General features: G+C 37.2%; 2 protein-coding genes across 2 annotated transcripts in view; both read right to left on the reverse strand.

Annotated features, from left to right (window-relative positions):
- Positions 1-556: 556 nt before the first annotated feature.
- On the reverse strand, positions 557-7,086 carry LOC307171238 (uncharacterized protein). The gene is made up of 6 exons (XM_079892740.1): positions 6,956-7,086; positions 5,646-5,785; positions 5,431-5,463; positions 5,130-5,255; positions 4,947-5,008; positions 557-1,837 (listed from the first exon to the last, which is right to left on the reverse strand). Exons 2-6 carry the CDS (start codon positions 5,683-5,685, stop codon positions 1,655-1,657), a joined length of 444 nt encoding a protein of 147 aa, XP_079748866.1. The 5' UTR covers positions 5,686-5,785; positions 6,956-7,086; the 3' UTR covers positions 557-1,654.
- Positions 7,087-8,171: 1,085 nt separating this feature from the next.
- Positions 8,172-16,328, reverse strand: part of fgfrl1b (fibroblast growth factor receptor like 1b) — a 34,731-nt gene continuing 26,574 nt past the window's right edge. Inside the window, exons 4-7 of the mRNA XM_079892741.1 lie at positions 11,446-11,538; positions 10,979-11,257; positions 9,930-10,283; positions 8,172-8,616 (exon numbers count right to left, since the gene is read on the reverse strand). Coding sequence (XP_079748867.1) covers positions 8,237-8,616; positions 9,930-10,283; positions 10,979-11,257; positions 11,446-11,538 — 1,106 coding nt within the window. The 3' untranslated portion in view covers positions 8,172-8,236. The remainder of the gene's footprint in view (positions 8,617-9,929; positions 10,284-10,978; positions 11,258-11,445; positions 11,539-16,328) is intronic.

Consider the following 16,328-nt stretch of genomic DNA (forward strand, 5'->3'; position numbering starts at 1 on the left):
GTCATGTTAAGGGCATCTCTGGGGTCAAGCATGCAAACCCTGAGTCATCCAGCAGCCTCAAAGGACACACTCATATGGATGAGAAGCTGCCGTCTGAGCCAGGGAGATTCAGCAGGTTGTGATGTTTATCTGGTGTGGCAGATCTTTCAGTGTTCACTGGAAAAATAGCTTCATAATTCATCTGAAATTGCTCTGGGAATATTATTAAGTGCAGAAATGTTTGCATTTTTGCATCTCCTATATCTTTTTACCATTTTGCCCATGCAATCTCCAGTGTAATACATGAACATTTTAAATAAACTTTCACATAATCATATTGTAGGAATAGCCTACCATTTAAATGATTGTCTAATTTTGCACATTTTATTAAATATATACAGTATATATTTTCCCAATCGTTTTCATTTTGTAAGTTTTGCTGCCCTCATAAGGTGAGCTCTGAGATTGCAGGTAATGACAAACCAATGAACCGGTGATGCACGCCTAATTCCCAAACTCTACAAGATACGACTGTGTACAAAAACCGGAGCAAATCAGTAGACGTTTTAGTTTTAAAGCGCTTTAAATAGAACTGTTTAATGGTAATTCATATAAACATCATGATTTGACATTACACTCTGAAGGCCTGAACTAATTTCAATTTTCACAGAAGTATGGTGTGAAAACAAACCTACATCACAGAGACAGAGCCTACATCACAGAAAAGACTAAATCACATTAGAAAACCTGCTTCAAAGGTAAAATTCACAAGCTAGGTTTTGAACTTCTGACAGCAAACCCTTTCCTTTGAGGTAGGCCTACATGCTTCATGTAATAGCCTAAAATAGTGCACAGAAATGTGGAAACAACTAACTTGAGTTAGGCAGGATATAGAAACTACTGCACTACTAATAGGCTACACCACTTAACAACCAATAACTATCACTATCTGCCCAAAAATGGTAAACCACCAGTGTATAGTTAAACAATAAACAATCTACTAAACATCAGCCGTTTGACTCTTGATGCTGGGACAGAAGTTCAAAAGCATCAACTTTTAAGGTATGGTAGGCAATTTATTATTATTTTTTAAACAGTGTTGGGTAAGTTACTCTAAAAAAGTAATTAATTACTAGCTAGTAGTTACTAATTACATCTTCAACAGTGTTATTAGATTACTAAATACTCTCTCTAAAAAGTATTGGATCAACCTCAACAAGTTGAACAGTACAAGACACAAAACTATTATTACAAATTATTCTTGAACATATCAAAGTGTAAAGGGAGAAAGTTACATTAAAACATGAATTTTAACATTAAGTTATTGTTTTATTATTTACAATATTGTTTTTATATGCAATTACATCAAAAGTAACTGTAATTAAATTACAGAAAAATTAGGAGTAATCCCTTACTTACTTTACTGTAATTAAATTACAGTAATTAGATTATGTTGTAATTAATTACACCCAACACTGTAATCAAAACGTTTTTGTTTTTTCCTGAACTGCCAAACTTTAAAATATTCAGAAAACCAATCAACATAATCTTTAAAATATTTAATGACCCGCTTAACAACACATTAAAACATTTAAATTAAAACTAAAATGCAAAACAACAAAGACAGGAGGAAAAAAAAGCAGAATATATCAGCAATTTTTATATATGCATATGTTTATGATGAGGTCTCTGTTTCAGAGTGTTTCACATCAGAGTACACACACTCAATGGGGCTCTCTGCTCCAGAGCGTTTCACATCAGAGTACACACACTCAATGGGGCTCTCTTCTGATTGTCCCTCACACTCCCTGTTCTCACTGAAATGACTTATTGCAGAGTATTTTATGTCATCTTGAACCTACAAGTAAACATAAAATCTGTTCAGCAGTGTGAGGCTTTAATAGACTAATGCATAAAGAAATCAAACCCAGAGGCAGGGACGTCGTTAGGCCTATTTTAGGGGGGCTGAAGCTACCCCAAAATGTTCCTAAGCCCCCCTAAATGATAATAAGAACAACAATAACAATTCGATTTATAAATAACCGTATATTTAGATGCAACAAATTATATATATCCAGCTACAAAAAAAGCCGAAAAGTCGGAAGTTGGACAGAAGTACAAAGAGAGAGCGGCCAACTCTCACGCATTCACCGTGAGACACACGCAATTGACACTTTTCACACGCTCTCACGCCACACATCCATTTTCTCACGCACAGAAAAATCGCGAAGCAAAGAGGACACGGAGACCAACAGACTAGACAGAGGTTATGATATAAAAGAATCTCAGCTCTCAGATTCTGTCACTTTTATTACGAAATTCTAACAATAAATACCGCTTTGGGCGCTTGTAAATGTTACGTGAACTAGCTCATGTGAACCGATCATCTCTACTAAAAAACACGAACACTGTTGAAAGATACAGTAGTAGGCTACAACTTACCGAAATGTATATTCCTCATACATAATATCGATCAATTAGTGTTTTTTATCAGCGTGAAGAGGTCAGTAACCCAGCTGGAGAACAATTATGTCAGATTTACCTCAGGAAAGCCATTTAATGAACATAATATAGGCTATTGCACGTAGTTGGCAATAATTTCTTTTGCTAAATAGGTGTTCTATATTACATATTTATTATATTTTTACTTATATCATTAAATAAAGTTGTTATTATAATAAAAAAACGCATTCTATTTAATTTGAGTTATTTTTAACCTTAAATAATACTACCAGCTGATAAGGCTCTCTGCATTAGGTGAGTTGTTTTATTCTTGAGAAAAATTAACGCCTATCTTGAGTACCTAATATTTATCCAAATGAGTCAATATTAAATCAAATCACAATAATTGAATTGAATTGAAATAATAAAAAAGCGTAGCTTACCAGAAATTGTACCATGCACCATAAAATTTACAATAATTTTACACTTATGCTATATACTAAAGCCTGAAATGGGCACTTTTTGTGACAGCAACCCTATCATTTTTGATCAAAGATATGGCTTAACTTCAGAATTTGAACTAAAATCAATCTTATGATTGCTCTGTACATTTCTGACTAAGTTCAACAAACATTAAATTACTTATTCATAAACTTAAAAAAAATTTTTTTATAAAAATGTAGGTGTGACGGGGTTGAGACTATACAGGGTTGAAGATGGTAACGGGGTTGAAGAGACAAATACAGCTAAACATATACATAGTTGTTTTTTTACTCAAATTCACTGTAAGATTTTCTATAAACGCAAGTTACAAATACCCTGGGGGCAGGGATGGATTACTGACCGGGCCTATGGGGCCAGTGCCCAGGGGCCCTTGCCTACCAGAAGCCCGAGGGGGCCCTGTGGTTTAAGGCAACGCAATGGTTCAGAAAACCCATTAACAATGAAAACAAATGTTTATTAATTCTGTAATATGTGTGTCCCATTGCCTACACAAGGCCTCTTAAACAAGGCACTTGGACTATGAGGGCTCCCTGGAACTTACTGTTGGGCCCTATGTGAATATGAAGGCCCTGTGGAGTTACACATTTAAGAATCTGTAAAAGATCTGCTGATCTTATGTCCTTACATAACATAACTAAGTTAGAACAATAGAGCACACTGAATTTAGCATTTAAGGTTATGATGATGATATCAGCTGTTAATCAAAGTTTCCAGCAAGAGATTCGTGCCAGTCCTGTTCTCTCTATTGTAAGTTAAATGAGTCAGATTGGTAGTCCAACAAAGATATCAATAGCAAGATTAGTTTTAACATTATGTGACCATTGCATATCGACATGATGAAAATATTCATTCAAAATCATTTGTGCATTAATGCAGCGTAATTATACCTGAGAATGCTTTGAGTTTCCACAGCGCACAATGCTTAAGGGAACGTCTGCCAATTCCACCAACTGCGGTAAACGTAGTCTATAATGTGTATTATTTAAAATTACTTTTAACATTTAAAAACAGACGTTTTCCAATTCCAAAGCTTGCAGAAGGTTCGGCAATACTGGCTTAGGCTACAGCTTTCCAGGTAGCCTTGAGTGAATTAACTTGTCTAAGAAAATGATTCCTAAAACGTATAAATATCAGTTGAGCCTATGTTTACTTTCGTCACTGACACAGACGAAAATGAAAAGACTAAGTTCAGCTTTAGGAGGGGAAGAAATAGGCCAGGATAAGAAGACTGAGAGAAAAAGAAATATGAAGATGAGGAGAGAGCAGGTATTGACAAATAATCTAATGACAAGGTTTTAAAGCTAGCCTATTTCTTATAATTTTTTGGCCTTCAAAAGTCCTAAATTGCACATATGTAGATCAGAGAAATCCAAAATTTTCTCAGGGGAGCATGCCCCCGAACCCACCTAACTATGCCAGTCTGTTCTCCGTTTTTTCACGCAATGAAAAATCCCGAAGCAAAGAGGCCACTGACACCAACAGACAAGACAAGGCAGGTTACTTTTGATGAGGCGAGGCGTCAGATTTGCCGGGGAAACCGGACAATAGCCTGCTATGTAAACCCCCGAAATCATAAATTGTTATTTCATTGAGCTCAGGGCCGGATTAACAATTTCCTGTGCCCTGGGCAACAAGACTCAAGGCCCCGGGCAGTGTCAACACGATGCGTGAGATTTGGCAGCCCTCTCTTCACCAACAACATTGTGCATTATATTTATCAAAAAACAATTTTATTATCGAACTGAGGGGGGTCTGGGGGGCTGGGGGGGGGGGGGGGTCCTTTGGAGATAACTGGCCCCAGGGCCTTTACAAGTCATAATCCGTCCCTGCCTGGGGGCTAAGCCCCCCCTGTCTTTCAATCCTAATGACGTCCCTGCCCAGAGGTATATGGCTGCATATGATATACTTTCAATTTATACCTTGTATCACATTCATCAATCACATCAAGTATATTTAAGTACATATTATATACATTTAAGTATATATTATGATACAAATCTTTGCATCTGTTAAAATTGTACCTGGTCATCTGATTGCTCAGGCTGATTTGGTGGGCCACGACTACACCCGAGAGCAATATAATCTGGTGAATAAAAAGAAGACGACAAAACTGCATATGATACTTAGTGCTACAATGTTATGTAATGAAATGACTAATGACATTTATTATGTACTGTAGTGGTAATGAAATAAAAGTTTCCTACTGTAAAAGTTCTGGCACGGCTCTCGATATCTCGTCATGCAAATGAAGTAGACATTTACAGCAACAGAAAGCAGTAAGGCTTCACAGAGGATCACGATGACAGCAATCAATATGTTTTCATCAGAACCTGAGAGATTTAAAAAAAAAAATCAGTTAGTTTCACACAATCTAAAATAACGTTATTACATCCACCTGTCTCACAATCTACAACAAAACACATGTTTGTCAAGATAGACACAGTGACATGCAGATAGATACTATAGATCTTTTAAAACATATTTTAGAGTTAAAAAGTTCCTTACTTTCGCAGGAATTATTGCCTTTGGTCTGGGAGCCTGAAAAGAAACAATTTTTCTTTTCAGCAAAGTAATTTCTCATGCACATTTTTTCCCCTCACAAAATCATAACAATGTATCTTGATAACCAGTAAATCTTTATAAGTGCCTCTTTACATAAGTAGGCCTAAACTCTCTGTTTATTTAGGCTCTAGTCTAAAACATTCAAAAATGATACTTACAAAAAAAGCTCAAAAGTAGAAGAACATAGAAGGGTCTCATTTTTAAGATGCGTTGCGTTGGTGTCCAAAAGTGAGATAAAACTTGAAGCCCCTCCCTTTTCCACTCCAATTTAGATGAAATGTTTCATAGCATCATGTGACTATTAGTATCAGACAGAAAAAAAAAACACATTTATGCAAATCTCATAATATGAATACATTTTCCGTATCATACCAGCATGTCACTGTTCAACATGCTTGTTCAACAAGGCATGTTTTCAATGGTCACTTTGACAAAGGACTGATCAAAACCACAAAAAGGATGTTCTGTACCCATTACCTAAAAGCAGAAATGCATTTTATTTTTAGATGTACATGCGCTCCATTTGAGACCACTCATTTGCAGCTCTAAATAAAGCTCTAAACTCATTCCTGGATTTGTTTTGGTTTATTGTTCTTGCTACTCTCATTGGTTTGTTTATTGTTCTTATTACTCTCATTTGTTGGTATCTGTATATTACATACTTTTAAGCAGTATTTTTTTTGGTAATCTTTTTCTGTAATCCTGTCTGAAATGCGATGACCATAAAAACCATAGGCGTACATGTTTAGACGCAATTCATATCTGTCAATCAGTCTTTAAATGCCAAATCAAATACACCAATAAAATAGAGATCTGCAGTTGAAAGCATCTTAATAGCACTTTATATGTGCAGTGGGTGCTGTGTACATATTCACATAGCCACAAATAACACAAGCTGTTCCTGTTGCATGCTTTCAAGATCAAAAGCTTCATCAGCAGTGTCACACACACGCACGCACGCACGCACGCACGCACACACACACACACAAATTATAACCAGCTTTAGTTAATATTTTAAATATCACATTACAGGTCTCTATATATTTTTGGTTGTGGTTTGCTATTGCTCTGATCTCATGCGAGTGACAGGTTGACATCATGAGAAGAGATTGCTATGAGAAGTTATTTTGATTAAAGATTACGAGGGCACACTAATTTTAACAAATAATAATGTGGCCGAATAATTAATTTATAATAAATACATTCCATAAAACAACAAAATGGTTTAATTTTTTAATCATTTTGATTTCATGGTGTTTTGAAACGCATCGCACATTGAGTGGTAATAGCAAGTATGGCCTCTAGATGGCACCTTAACCTTTCTTGTCTATATTAACCGTGCAATTGGTTTGGCAGGTACTGACAGTTTCTCCGGCCATGCAGCTTTTTCAGTACATTTAAACAGTCTAAATCTTTTTCTTTTTTTTCTAGTAAACGTTCAAATGTCAATTGCTCAGTCAGCGCTCACCTCTGGTGCATTTGGTGTTAGTGGAGAGTTTTTCTTGCCTTTGTCATCCACAGGGAGCACAGAGGAAACAGCCTTAAGAACTGTAGCCCCCTCTTTGTAACTCTATCCGAATATTAATACCCATTAAATCCTTCTGGGAATATTTCCCTACTTTCCTGGTGTCGAAAAGAATAACTTGATTTTCTCATTGCATTCCTCAGCCCGTTGAACTAACAGTGGTCTGAGGCCGTGTTAGGGAGGGCGTCGAGAGTCAACAGCCACTGCGGTGGCATCCAATTTTCAATTCCCACCGAAAATACGCAAGATTTTGAGGGTCAAACTGTAGAAAATTATTTATTTATTAAAAAAATATTAAAATACACTTACATGAGCACCAAAGTGAAACACGCAGCATGCAGTAGCCTATCTCAGATACACATATTCTCACATTTATAGATTAAGAGATTTGTATATTGGCTCACAAGGGGTTTCTAAAGACCTGCGGAACCGAATAGCTTTTGTTTGAATCTGAAAATATATTAGCCTATCATAACGCCATGTTAACTGCTCATCTATAAATTGCAATGGTATACAATGTGTTGGAAATAAAATAGTTTCCTCGATTGTAACTAGCAAACAGTGAGATTGCATTGACATAGAGAGGGTACGTTACATAATACTGTAATTATCAGAAAGTTGAGCTGAATACACAAGTACCTTTTTAATGGTAATACAATAGAAGGCCTTGCCCCCTTTCCGTTTAGTCATCCATCTAGTGTCCCTGACATTTCCTTGCATAATTTCTTCACAATATAATGTTGCAAAACAAAAACAAACAAACAACAAAAAAAGAAAACACCACATTTGAGCTAAATTACTGACATTAATGTTCAGAACACATTGTAAACAGGGCCACCAGTATTCTTAACACACATCACAGTTTCTCCAAAAATAAAACATCTCCACTCTACTTCCTGTGTAATGCTTGGCTTTGGAATAGCAAAAAGGTCCAAGTATTTGTCTTGGACTGTTAGCACTTGCTCGGGTTGCTTTAATTCACTGTTATTGGATTTTGAACTCCAAAGAACCTAAAGGAAAAGTGAGGTCCACTGCAGCTCTACTGAGTGCGAGTCATTTTCCTTGACCTGAGACATTTCAAGGTAAACGGGCTCCATCAGAACTCCTCCACGCTTGTGTTCGGGTCATCCTCGCGCAGTCCTACAGTACGGTTGTGGTCCTCAAGTGGTGGCCCTTAGCTCATGAGAACAGAGGCAGCAGCATTGGTCACCTGATGGTAACCTGTTAACACTGGTAATGGAAATGCTGGTGTACTTTTCCCTCCATGTGTGCATGGGAGTGTGTGTGGGTGTGCATATCTGTGTAGACCTTGGTATAAATCTTTGGTGGACTGCTGAGAGCTGGGGGCCCCATTGCCATAAGTCTCTGGTTGGGCAGGTCAGGGTTGATGGAGCTTTGCATGCTGGGCTCCTTGTCAGAAATGTGATGGTCTCGATAGGTCGTCGGTCGGGGAGGCAAAGCGCTCTGGCGTCTGCGGCTGTGGCACAACCAGAGCACGATGGTGCCTACGATGAGCAGGGCAGCAGCTGGGATCCCAATGATAAGCGGCCAGGGAAGACCGGGGCTGATGTGGCGTGGAATCACATTTTTTTCCACCTTGGGATCTGTAAACAAACACTGGCATTTATTCTAGGGCTGCACAACATATTGAAATAAAACTGACATCACAATATGGCTTAGTGCGATTTAATTAAATAAATATACGTGCTTTTGGTTCCAGAGTGAAGCATGTCATTTACACACGTGTAGTTCATGATACAGTGTTCCAGAGCCACATAAAGGCTTGGTTCATTTACGGTAGCATTTACTCATTTACTTTTGAAACCGAGCTTCACTCTGAAACCGGCAGTGCATTTATTTGTTTGCCAGCAACCTGTCAAAATAAAAGCTTTATGGTATTTTTTAGATATTATTCTATAGCAGTGGTTCTCAGGGGGCCGGAGCCCACTATGGGGCCTCAACAAACTTCCAAGGGGGCCTCAAAATGAAAACAAGCATAAAAATAAGCTAAAACAAGTACAAATCAAGATATGGTTTGAATACATCTTTCTAGGTATGTCAAGCTCGAAAATATTTTATTGAGTAGGTATTGAGTGTGTGGGGGGCAAATATTGTAGTGGACAATGGAGGGGCATTGAAGTTTAAAAGGTTGATATCCACTCTTCTATAGTCATATTAGTATTAGTACTGACTCTGAACATCCTCTTTTTAGTGAATACCAGCCGCTGCCATCGGGAAAGAGACTGAGAATGCCAATATGTAGGAATAATAGACTGAAGTTTTCATTTGTTCCTGCCTCAGTAAAACTGCTGAATATGACTCGGAGCAATGCACCTTTACACATTAGCAGTAGCAATTAAATGTGTTAAGTATTTTACTTATCTTGTATTTTATTTATTTTTTATACATTGGTGTACTGTGTATACCTGTACATTGTTGTGTATTGTGTTGTGTGTTGTACTGTAGCACCTTGCCCAGGACAAATTTCCCCTCGGGGACAAATAAAGTTTATCCTATCCTATCCTATATTGAACTGGTAAACAACAGTGTGACTGTGACCTATGAAAATTCAAGGGGAAAGAGATTTTTTAAGTTGGTTCTTGTAAAGAGTAAACCCAAGTATGAATATGAACACCTACATTTTTCAAGTTTTTCCTAAATCATTCAGCCCTAAAAGGATTTCGCAATCCTGAGTAAAAAGTCTCTGCTCATTCTTTCCAAATAGAGCGATTCAAATAATTTGGTGAAACTTTCTGTATTTTTTTTTCTTCATATAGCAATATATATATCACACAAAGCCCAAATATTGCAGTCAGTTTTTTTTTTTTTTTTCAATACTGTACAACCCTAACTTATTCACTGCAATATTAGTGCTGTAAAGCCACTTAGTTTGGATGGGAGAATTACAGGAACTGACCTGAGAGAACGGTGAGGTAGGCACTGCGGAAGCTGTAGCCCATGGTATTAGCCCCTAGACAGATATACATTCCAGCATCCTCGTCGCGTGCCTTGACGATGGCCAGCTTGTTGAGGTACGAACCATCAGGTCTGGACCACACGTCTCCAGTGGGCAGCACCACAAAGTGCTGGCCTCCAACCTCCAGCGTGGAGTTATAGCGACCCTCTGTGCCTTGATCCACGCGCTTCAGCCACTGGATTACAGGCTTCACGTCACTGTGGACTTTACATTGGAACGAGGCTGTTCCACCAAACTCCACAGTTGTGTTGACAGGATGGGTACCAGTCAGAATGGGTTTGGAGTTGGTGCGCTCTGTAGAGAAAACCGATCAAAACTTAAAGTAACTTGAATATTCAGTCTAAACTACCATTAGATCACTTTGCACATTTGCAACTGAGTATAGTGTAATGGTAAACAGAAACAGTGTTCGGAACTATGGGATAGCAGTTAGCTATTGAGCTGTGGTGCTAATGCTAACATAAGTACCTGCTCTACCAATAATTTTCAGTCAACTCTGAACTATCCATATCAATAAAACTGGCAAAAAGTATTAATCCATATTTTATAATGAAAAATATATATTTATATGTATATTTATATAAATATTTAAATATATTTTAACAAATATATTCCATGCTATGCTAACATTCAGTTTATATATATATATATATATATATATATATATATATATATATATATATATATATATATATTATATGTATAATTATTTAAAATATTTGTTTTTAAAAGATTTCACAAAAACCAATATAGCTATATTATTCAAATTTAAGACTTATTTAGTTAAATAAGTCACATGTAACAAAAACCCATTAATACCTTTGCACTGGATAACAAAAACAAAGTTGCAATTATTCTAAAATAAGATATATTATTATTTAATAATAAAAAAAGTTCATTATATATTATAAAATTAAATATTTACTGTATATATTACCAACAAATAGATAACATTGCTGCTAACAGTCCACTTTGGCAACCAAACTCACCAATTACATCCACTTTGTAGGTGGCATTGATGTGTCCAGCTGCATTGGAGACGTGGCAGGTGTATTTGGCACTGTCCTGAGGCTGCAGGTTCTTCAGAGTCAGCGTCCACTGTGGCCGTTTACTCTGCTGAGGGCTGGGCATCTGGCTCTGGTCTTTCCACCATGTAATGACCGGTGTTGGATTGCCACTGGCCAGACACTTGAGACGCACCGAGCTGCCAACAGGCTGCTCTAGCACACGCCTGCGCATCTTTGTGGGCTGACTGAAGCATGGCTTCACTGCGGAGGAAATAAAACATTTACAGCATGAGGTTATGGCTGGATGACAAAACATATTCTGTTAGATAGTCACACATCAGTGATGTAATGATCTCTCTTAAGCTCTTTCAGGATGCTGGCACAAACAAGGCCCATGCTGTTGAGTAACACTGAGTGAAAGGTGACGAGGGTGTGTATCAGTTGCTCACCCCATGGCTCTCCGGTGGGGTCCTGCAGGGTGAGATCTGCGTTAGGTTCTGCCTCGTCTGGCGGAGGCTGGTTATGTGTCACAGCTGCATCGTCTGAAAGACACAGTCCAAAGTGATGAAGCATGAGAAATCTTTACTGTTTCATCCATGCTTCACTTCAGTCTTCTACACATGCAGATTCAAATAATCAGTAGGAAGAGTGTGTCACATGTACTGTATGCTCTGTATTCCCATTTGCCTTAGTTCCCTAGTTAGTGTCCCTGGCTGTTAATTAATTTCTACACACCTGTTTCTGTTCTCCCTAATTACGTTATTTATCCCTGTGTATTTAATTCAAGAATGTCCTGTGTTTCTTTGTCTGGTATCGTCTATGTTAACATGGCAGAGTTTGTTAGTTCTCCTACGATCTCCCGAGTATTCCTTGTTTATTTTATTAAAGACTGTTTTTGTTATTAATGTCGTCAGTCGTGCGCTTCATACAGCCAACCGTGACAGAGAGGAGGAAAGAGATTTCTCAGTATGAATCATTGTGCATTTCTGTAAAACCTTATTATAACATTAAAATACCCAGTGGTCCTTAAAGCATTTGGACACTTAAGCCACACGTAAAAAAGTATCTGCATTAGATGCCAAATACTGAACAAATTGGCAATTAGAGAGGGGAAAAAAAATCTCACAAAAAATAAGTAAAGTTTCAAATGATGTATTATTCAATAGATATATTATTCAAAAATAAGACAAATAGTCACATGCACAAGTCACATCAAAACAAAAATGCATAAATATCTTGCATTGGAAAACAAAATATAAAAATATGGCAATTATAAAATATTATATCTTTATATTTAATTAGCACAAACAATTTTCAGGGAAAACAACAAAAATAATTTTTAGGTTAAAAATGATAAAACAATAGCCGCATTGTTAAAAATTAAGACAAATATTTGGACACTTTCTGGTTGTCATACTGTGTTGCAGAGTTAATAAGATTTCGCACTAAAAAAACCTTTGGTCCAGTTAGAAGTAAACAAAATGTCTAAGAGTTTAGTTCTGTCATGACAACTCTTGGAGTGTTTGGCATGATAATGGTTATGACAATGTTGTTATATTTGGTCTTGGCGGAATAGATCTGCTACGTTGCTGCTGCTGCACAGCAAGTGCAGAACTTGCTACTGCCAATGCATTCACAGACACGCTGCTGTAGGCAAGTAAGACATGCTGTTGCTGTACAATATAGCGTACATGAATTACATGTAGCAGATCTATACAGGTGGAGCTGGGGAAGTAGGAGGGTTTCTGAAAGAGTGCTGCACTGCTAAGGCAAATGCTGACCGAGTATTTGAAGGTTGAGCACACAAGCTCATTGGCTACTGATACAGCAGAAACCAATCATCTGTGCCCTATAGAGAATGATATGATTGCAAGCATTTGAGTTAAGGACCTATTAGCCTGTGTCATAGAGTTCCATGACAGAATTTTGTATTTCTGAGGAAAGGTTTAGCAAGTGACATATGCTTTGACATTTTTAATAAAAACACTTTCTTATAAAATAGGATTTACTTACAAATGATTTCAAGCAAATCTCTGCTACTCAGAGAGCAATTTAAATGTCAGCTTGTTTCAGTATCCGTGGATTAAATTCAGAATGAAACTATTTAATTTTTTTAAAGCATAGCCTAAGTTAAAGTACTAAAATCATGTTTAAAAACCACAGTCTAACACGATGGATCTAAAAAATCCTCAAGTTCTCAGGCATACTTTAAAGGATAGTTTAGATATTGGTCCATAAATCAGCAGTCAGATGTTGCTCTAGCAATATGAGCTCTTTCATCTTCATACCCACTATTAATGTCTGCAATTGGTGTAATGTAAATCATGTTGAATGAGCGGGTCAATGCAAAGGCCAACACTTGGTGAGATTTATTTGTAGTGCTTTGAGAGCCAACAGAACCCCTCTGTGCAAAAAAAAAAACAACAAAAAAAAAACAAACAAACCAAAAAAAATCCCCAAATGATTTTGCTTGGAAATCAGTGGACTGTGAGGTGTGTAAAGGATTGTGTGTTTTGTTTCAGAACCGTTGACATTTAAGAACTCCATGGGAACGATAACCAGGTCGAACCAACTTATTATTTTGGAGGGGTTTGTGCGCAGGGGGTGAGCAAACACTGCTATATTGTTTCTTCTCTCCGGTTTCCACACTGTTTAAGACACAACACTGTGTTGACTTAACCCTGGACAGGAAACCAATTAACTGGCTTTAACCTAAACTGTGCAGACAGAGCTGAGAGCGCTGCTTTGTTTGGGATGAATTTCTCTGGCTTGGTTCACAGGAATGCACAGAGAACCCTCTTACTCCCCTGAATCCACAGCAAACTGATCGTCAACACACACACACACACACACACACACACACACACACACACACACACACACACACACACACACACACACACACACACACACACACACACACACACACACACACACACACACACACACACACACACACACACAAACGTGTGTACATGAGCCGAGCACAACATCTTTAAGTACACATTACTTATTCTGGGCAATCCCAAATAAATAAGCCACGAATCAACACTGTGGCAACAAATGGTTCTCACATGGGAAGGTGATGAAACTACTTAATAAAATGCCTTCTGAATACTTTCCATAGTTCTGTTCAGTCAGCGTCATCAGTGGTTGGTACAGCTAGTACTTCACTTAAGAAGAAAAAGTGAAACCAAATATTATGTTACTTTCCCCCCTCCATGACACATAATTCAGAGCCTACAGCATACAGTCTCACTATGATTCTGGTACCAGTTTGGATACCATATATACCATATATTTGGTGGACTAAGTATTGTAAAATAAGCAATAAATGGTAAAAAAGTTTAAAAAAATTATTTATTTAAATTTGTAAACAAAAAGTAAAACACCCTTTTCTTTAGAGTGCATAAAATCTACGAAAAAACAAAACAAATTTGTCAGATAAATCCCATACTTCAAATACACAACCAGTCATAAGTTTAAGCACAGATGACTGAAATGTTCCCCATGATCTTAAAAATCTTTTGATGTAAAGAAAATAACTTCTATATATGGTTTTAATTTCTTTAAAAACGTATGTAATAATAATAATAATAATAAAACCTTAGACTGTTAGTGTATATGCCTGCTTTAAAGTTTGGGGTCAGTAATTTTTAATGTTTTTGAAAAAAGTCTCTTATGCTCATCAAGGCTGCATTTATTTTTTATTAAAAATATAGCAAAGCATTAATATTGTGAAATATTGTTACAATTTAAACTAACTGTTTTCTATTTTAATATGTAATGTATTCCTGTGATGACAAAGCTGAATTTTCAGCATCATTACTCCAGTCTTCAGTGTTACATGATTCTTCAGAGGTCATTCTAATATACTGATTTGCTGCTTAAGAAACATTTATTTTCATTATCAATGTTGAAAACAGTTAGAAACTGTGATTAATTTGTCAGTATTCTTTGATGAATAGAAAGTTCTAAATAACAGCATTAATACAAGTAATTTTAACAATGTAAAAGTCTTTGCTGTGACTTTAGATCAATTTATCAATGCTCAATGCATGGAATTCTTAATAAATAAAAGTTTTAATAATTCATTATTGCTTCAAATTATTTTATTAATGAATAGAAGTATTTCTTTTCAAAATCCTTACTGGCCCCAAACTTTTGAATGGTAGTGTATTTTCACATTACTGAACATGATGATGAAAGGTTGTGTCTCTTTAGCTAGGAAAGCCTTCAAGCTCTCTGTTTTTCTTTAGTTCATGCTGTCCCGAGGCTGTGTGTGTAGCTGCTGTGGAGAGCGCACTGCACCTTTGTCCCTGCTAACCCCTCTATGCCAAGCACAGGCCTTGCATGTTCAACACAGACATTCAAGCCAAAGCTAGCAGAAGTGTTTTCACCAGCCTTCAGTCCATTGTTACCTTTGGCCCTGGGGTGTAGGAGCAAAAGTAAACCATTGGTGCTCTATTCAGCACCAGTAGAGTGGAATAAGAGGAGCTTTATGTGGGCTCAAGTGGTCTTACTGAGAGCCCAACTCCAGACTCTAGTTCTCTGGATTGTGAAGTTCTCTAAACAGGTGTCCAAAAAGACAGATGTCTTCCTGACACAGCATTCTAGAGCTGTATGGCATTGTGATTATTACTATGCATGTTTCTAATGGAGTGAATTCACAGTTGACTTACTCTCACTGATGTTTTTGCACTGGTGAGGCAGGAAAAAATTGGTAAAGGAGCTCTGAAGCTCTGAAGGACAGGCAGGTCCTTTTCCTCTGCAGCCCTATAGAGATACATATAGAGAGGTGGTGCCCAAAGAAGGTGGGCTTGGTCAAGGTCCAAAGGCAGCCCCACAGCTCAGCTTTCAAATGGTCTTCATGAGGACTCAGTGTTAATAAGGCTCACATATTATTTTTTCCAACTGGGATGAAGTTGAAAGCAAAGCCTTCAAAAAGGTTAATTCTCCATTCATACCTGTGCGCAAACATACAATCCTTTAGATCTGTCATATAGAGCTTCACATGCTTGAAAAAAAAATCTAAGCAAAACAAACATTGAATAGAAAGTAGGGTGAAACATTTCTAGTGATTTTGACCGACAAGGGCGACATCTAAATAAAATAAACATCAAAGGAAAAAACGGTCTTGTTACCTTTTTTCTATTAAGGCCGTAATGAAGATTGAAGATGGTGTAGAAACTCACTGAGTTTTTGACTGAGAGTGATGCTGTGTTTTTAAGGTAATAGCCTATCACTAACTGAAACCATGTCTGTTCCAGTAAATCAAAAGAAAACACAGCCAATGCCGTTTACCATAGTCAGATTATAATACTAGGTATGA

Source organism: Squalius cephalus (genome assembly GCF_949319135.1).
Source record: "Squalius cephalus genome assembly, chromosome: 14".
Classification (NCBI taxonomy): domain Eukaryota; kingdom Metazoa; phylum Chordata; class Actinopteri; order Cypriniformes; family Leuciscidae; genus Squalius; species Squalius cephalus.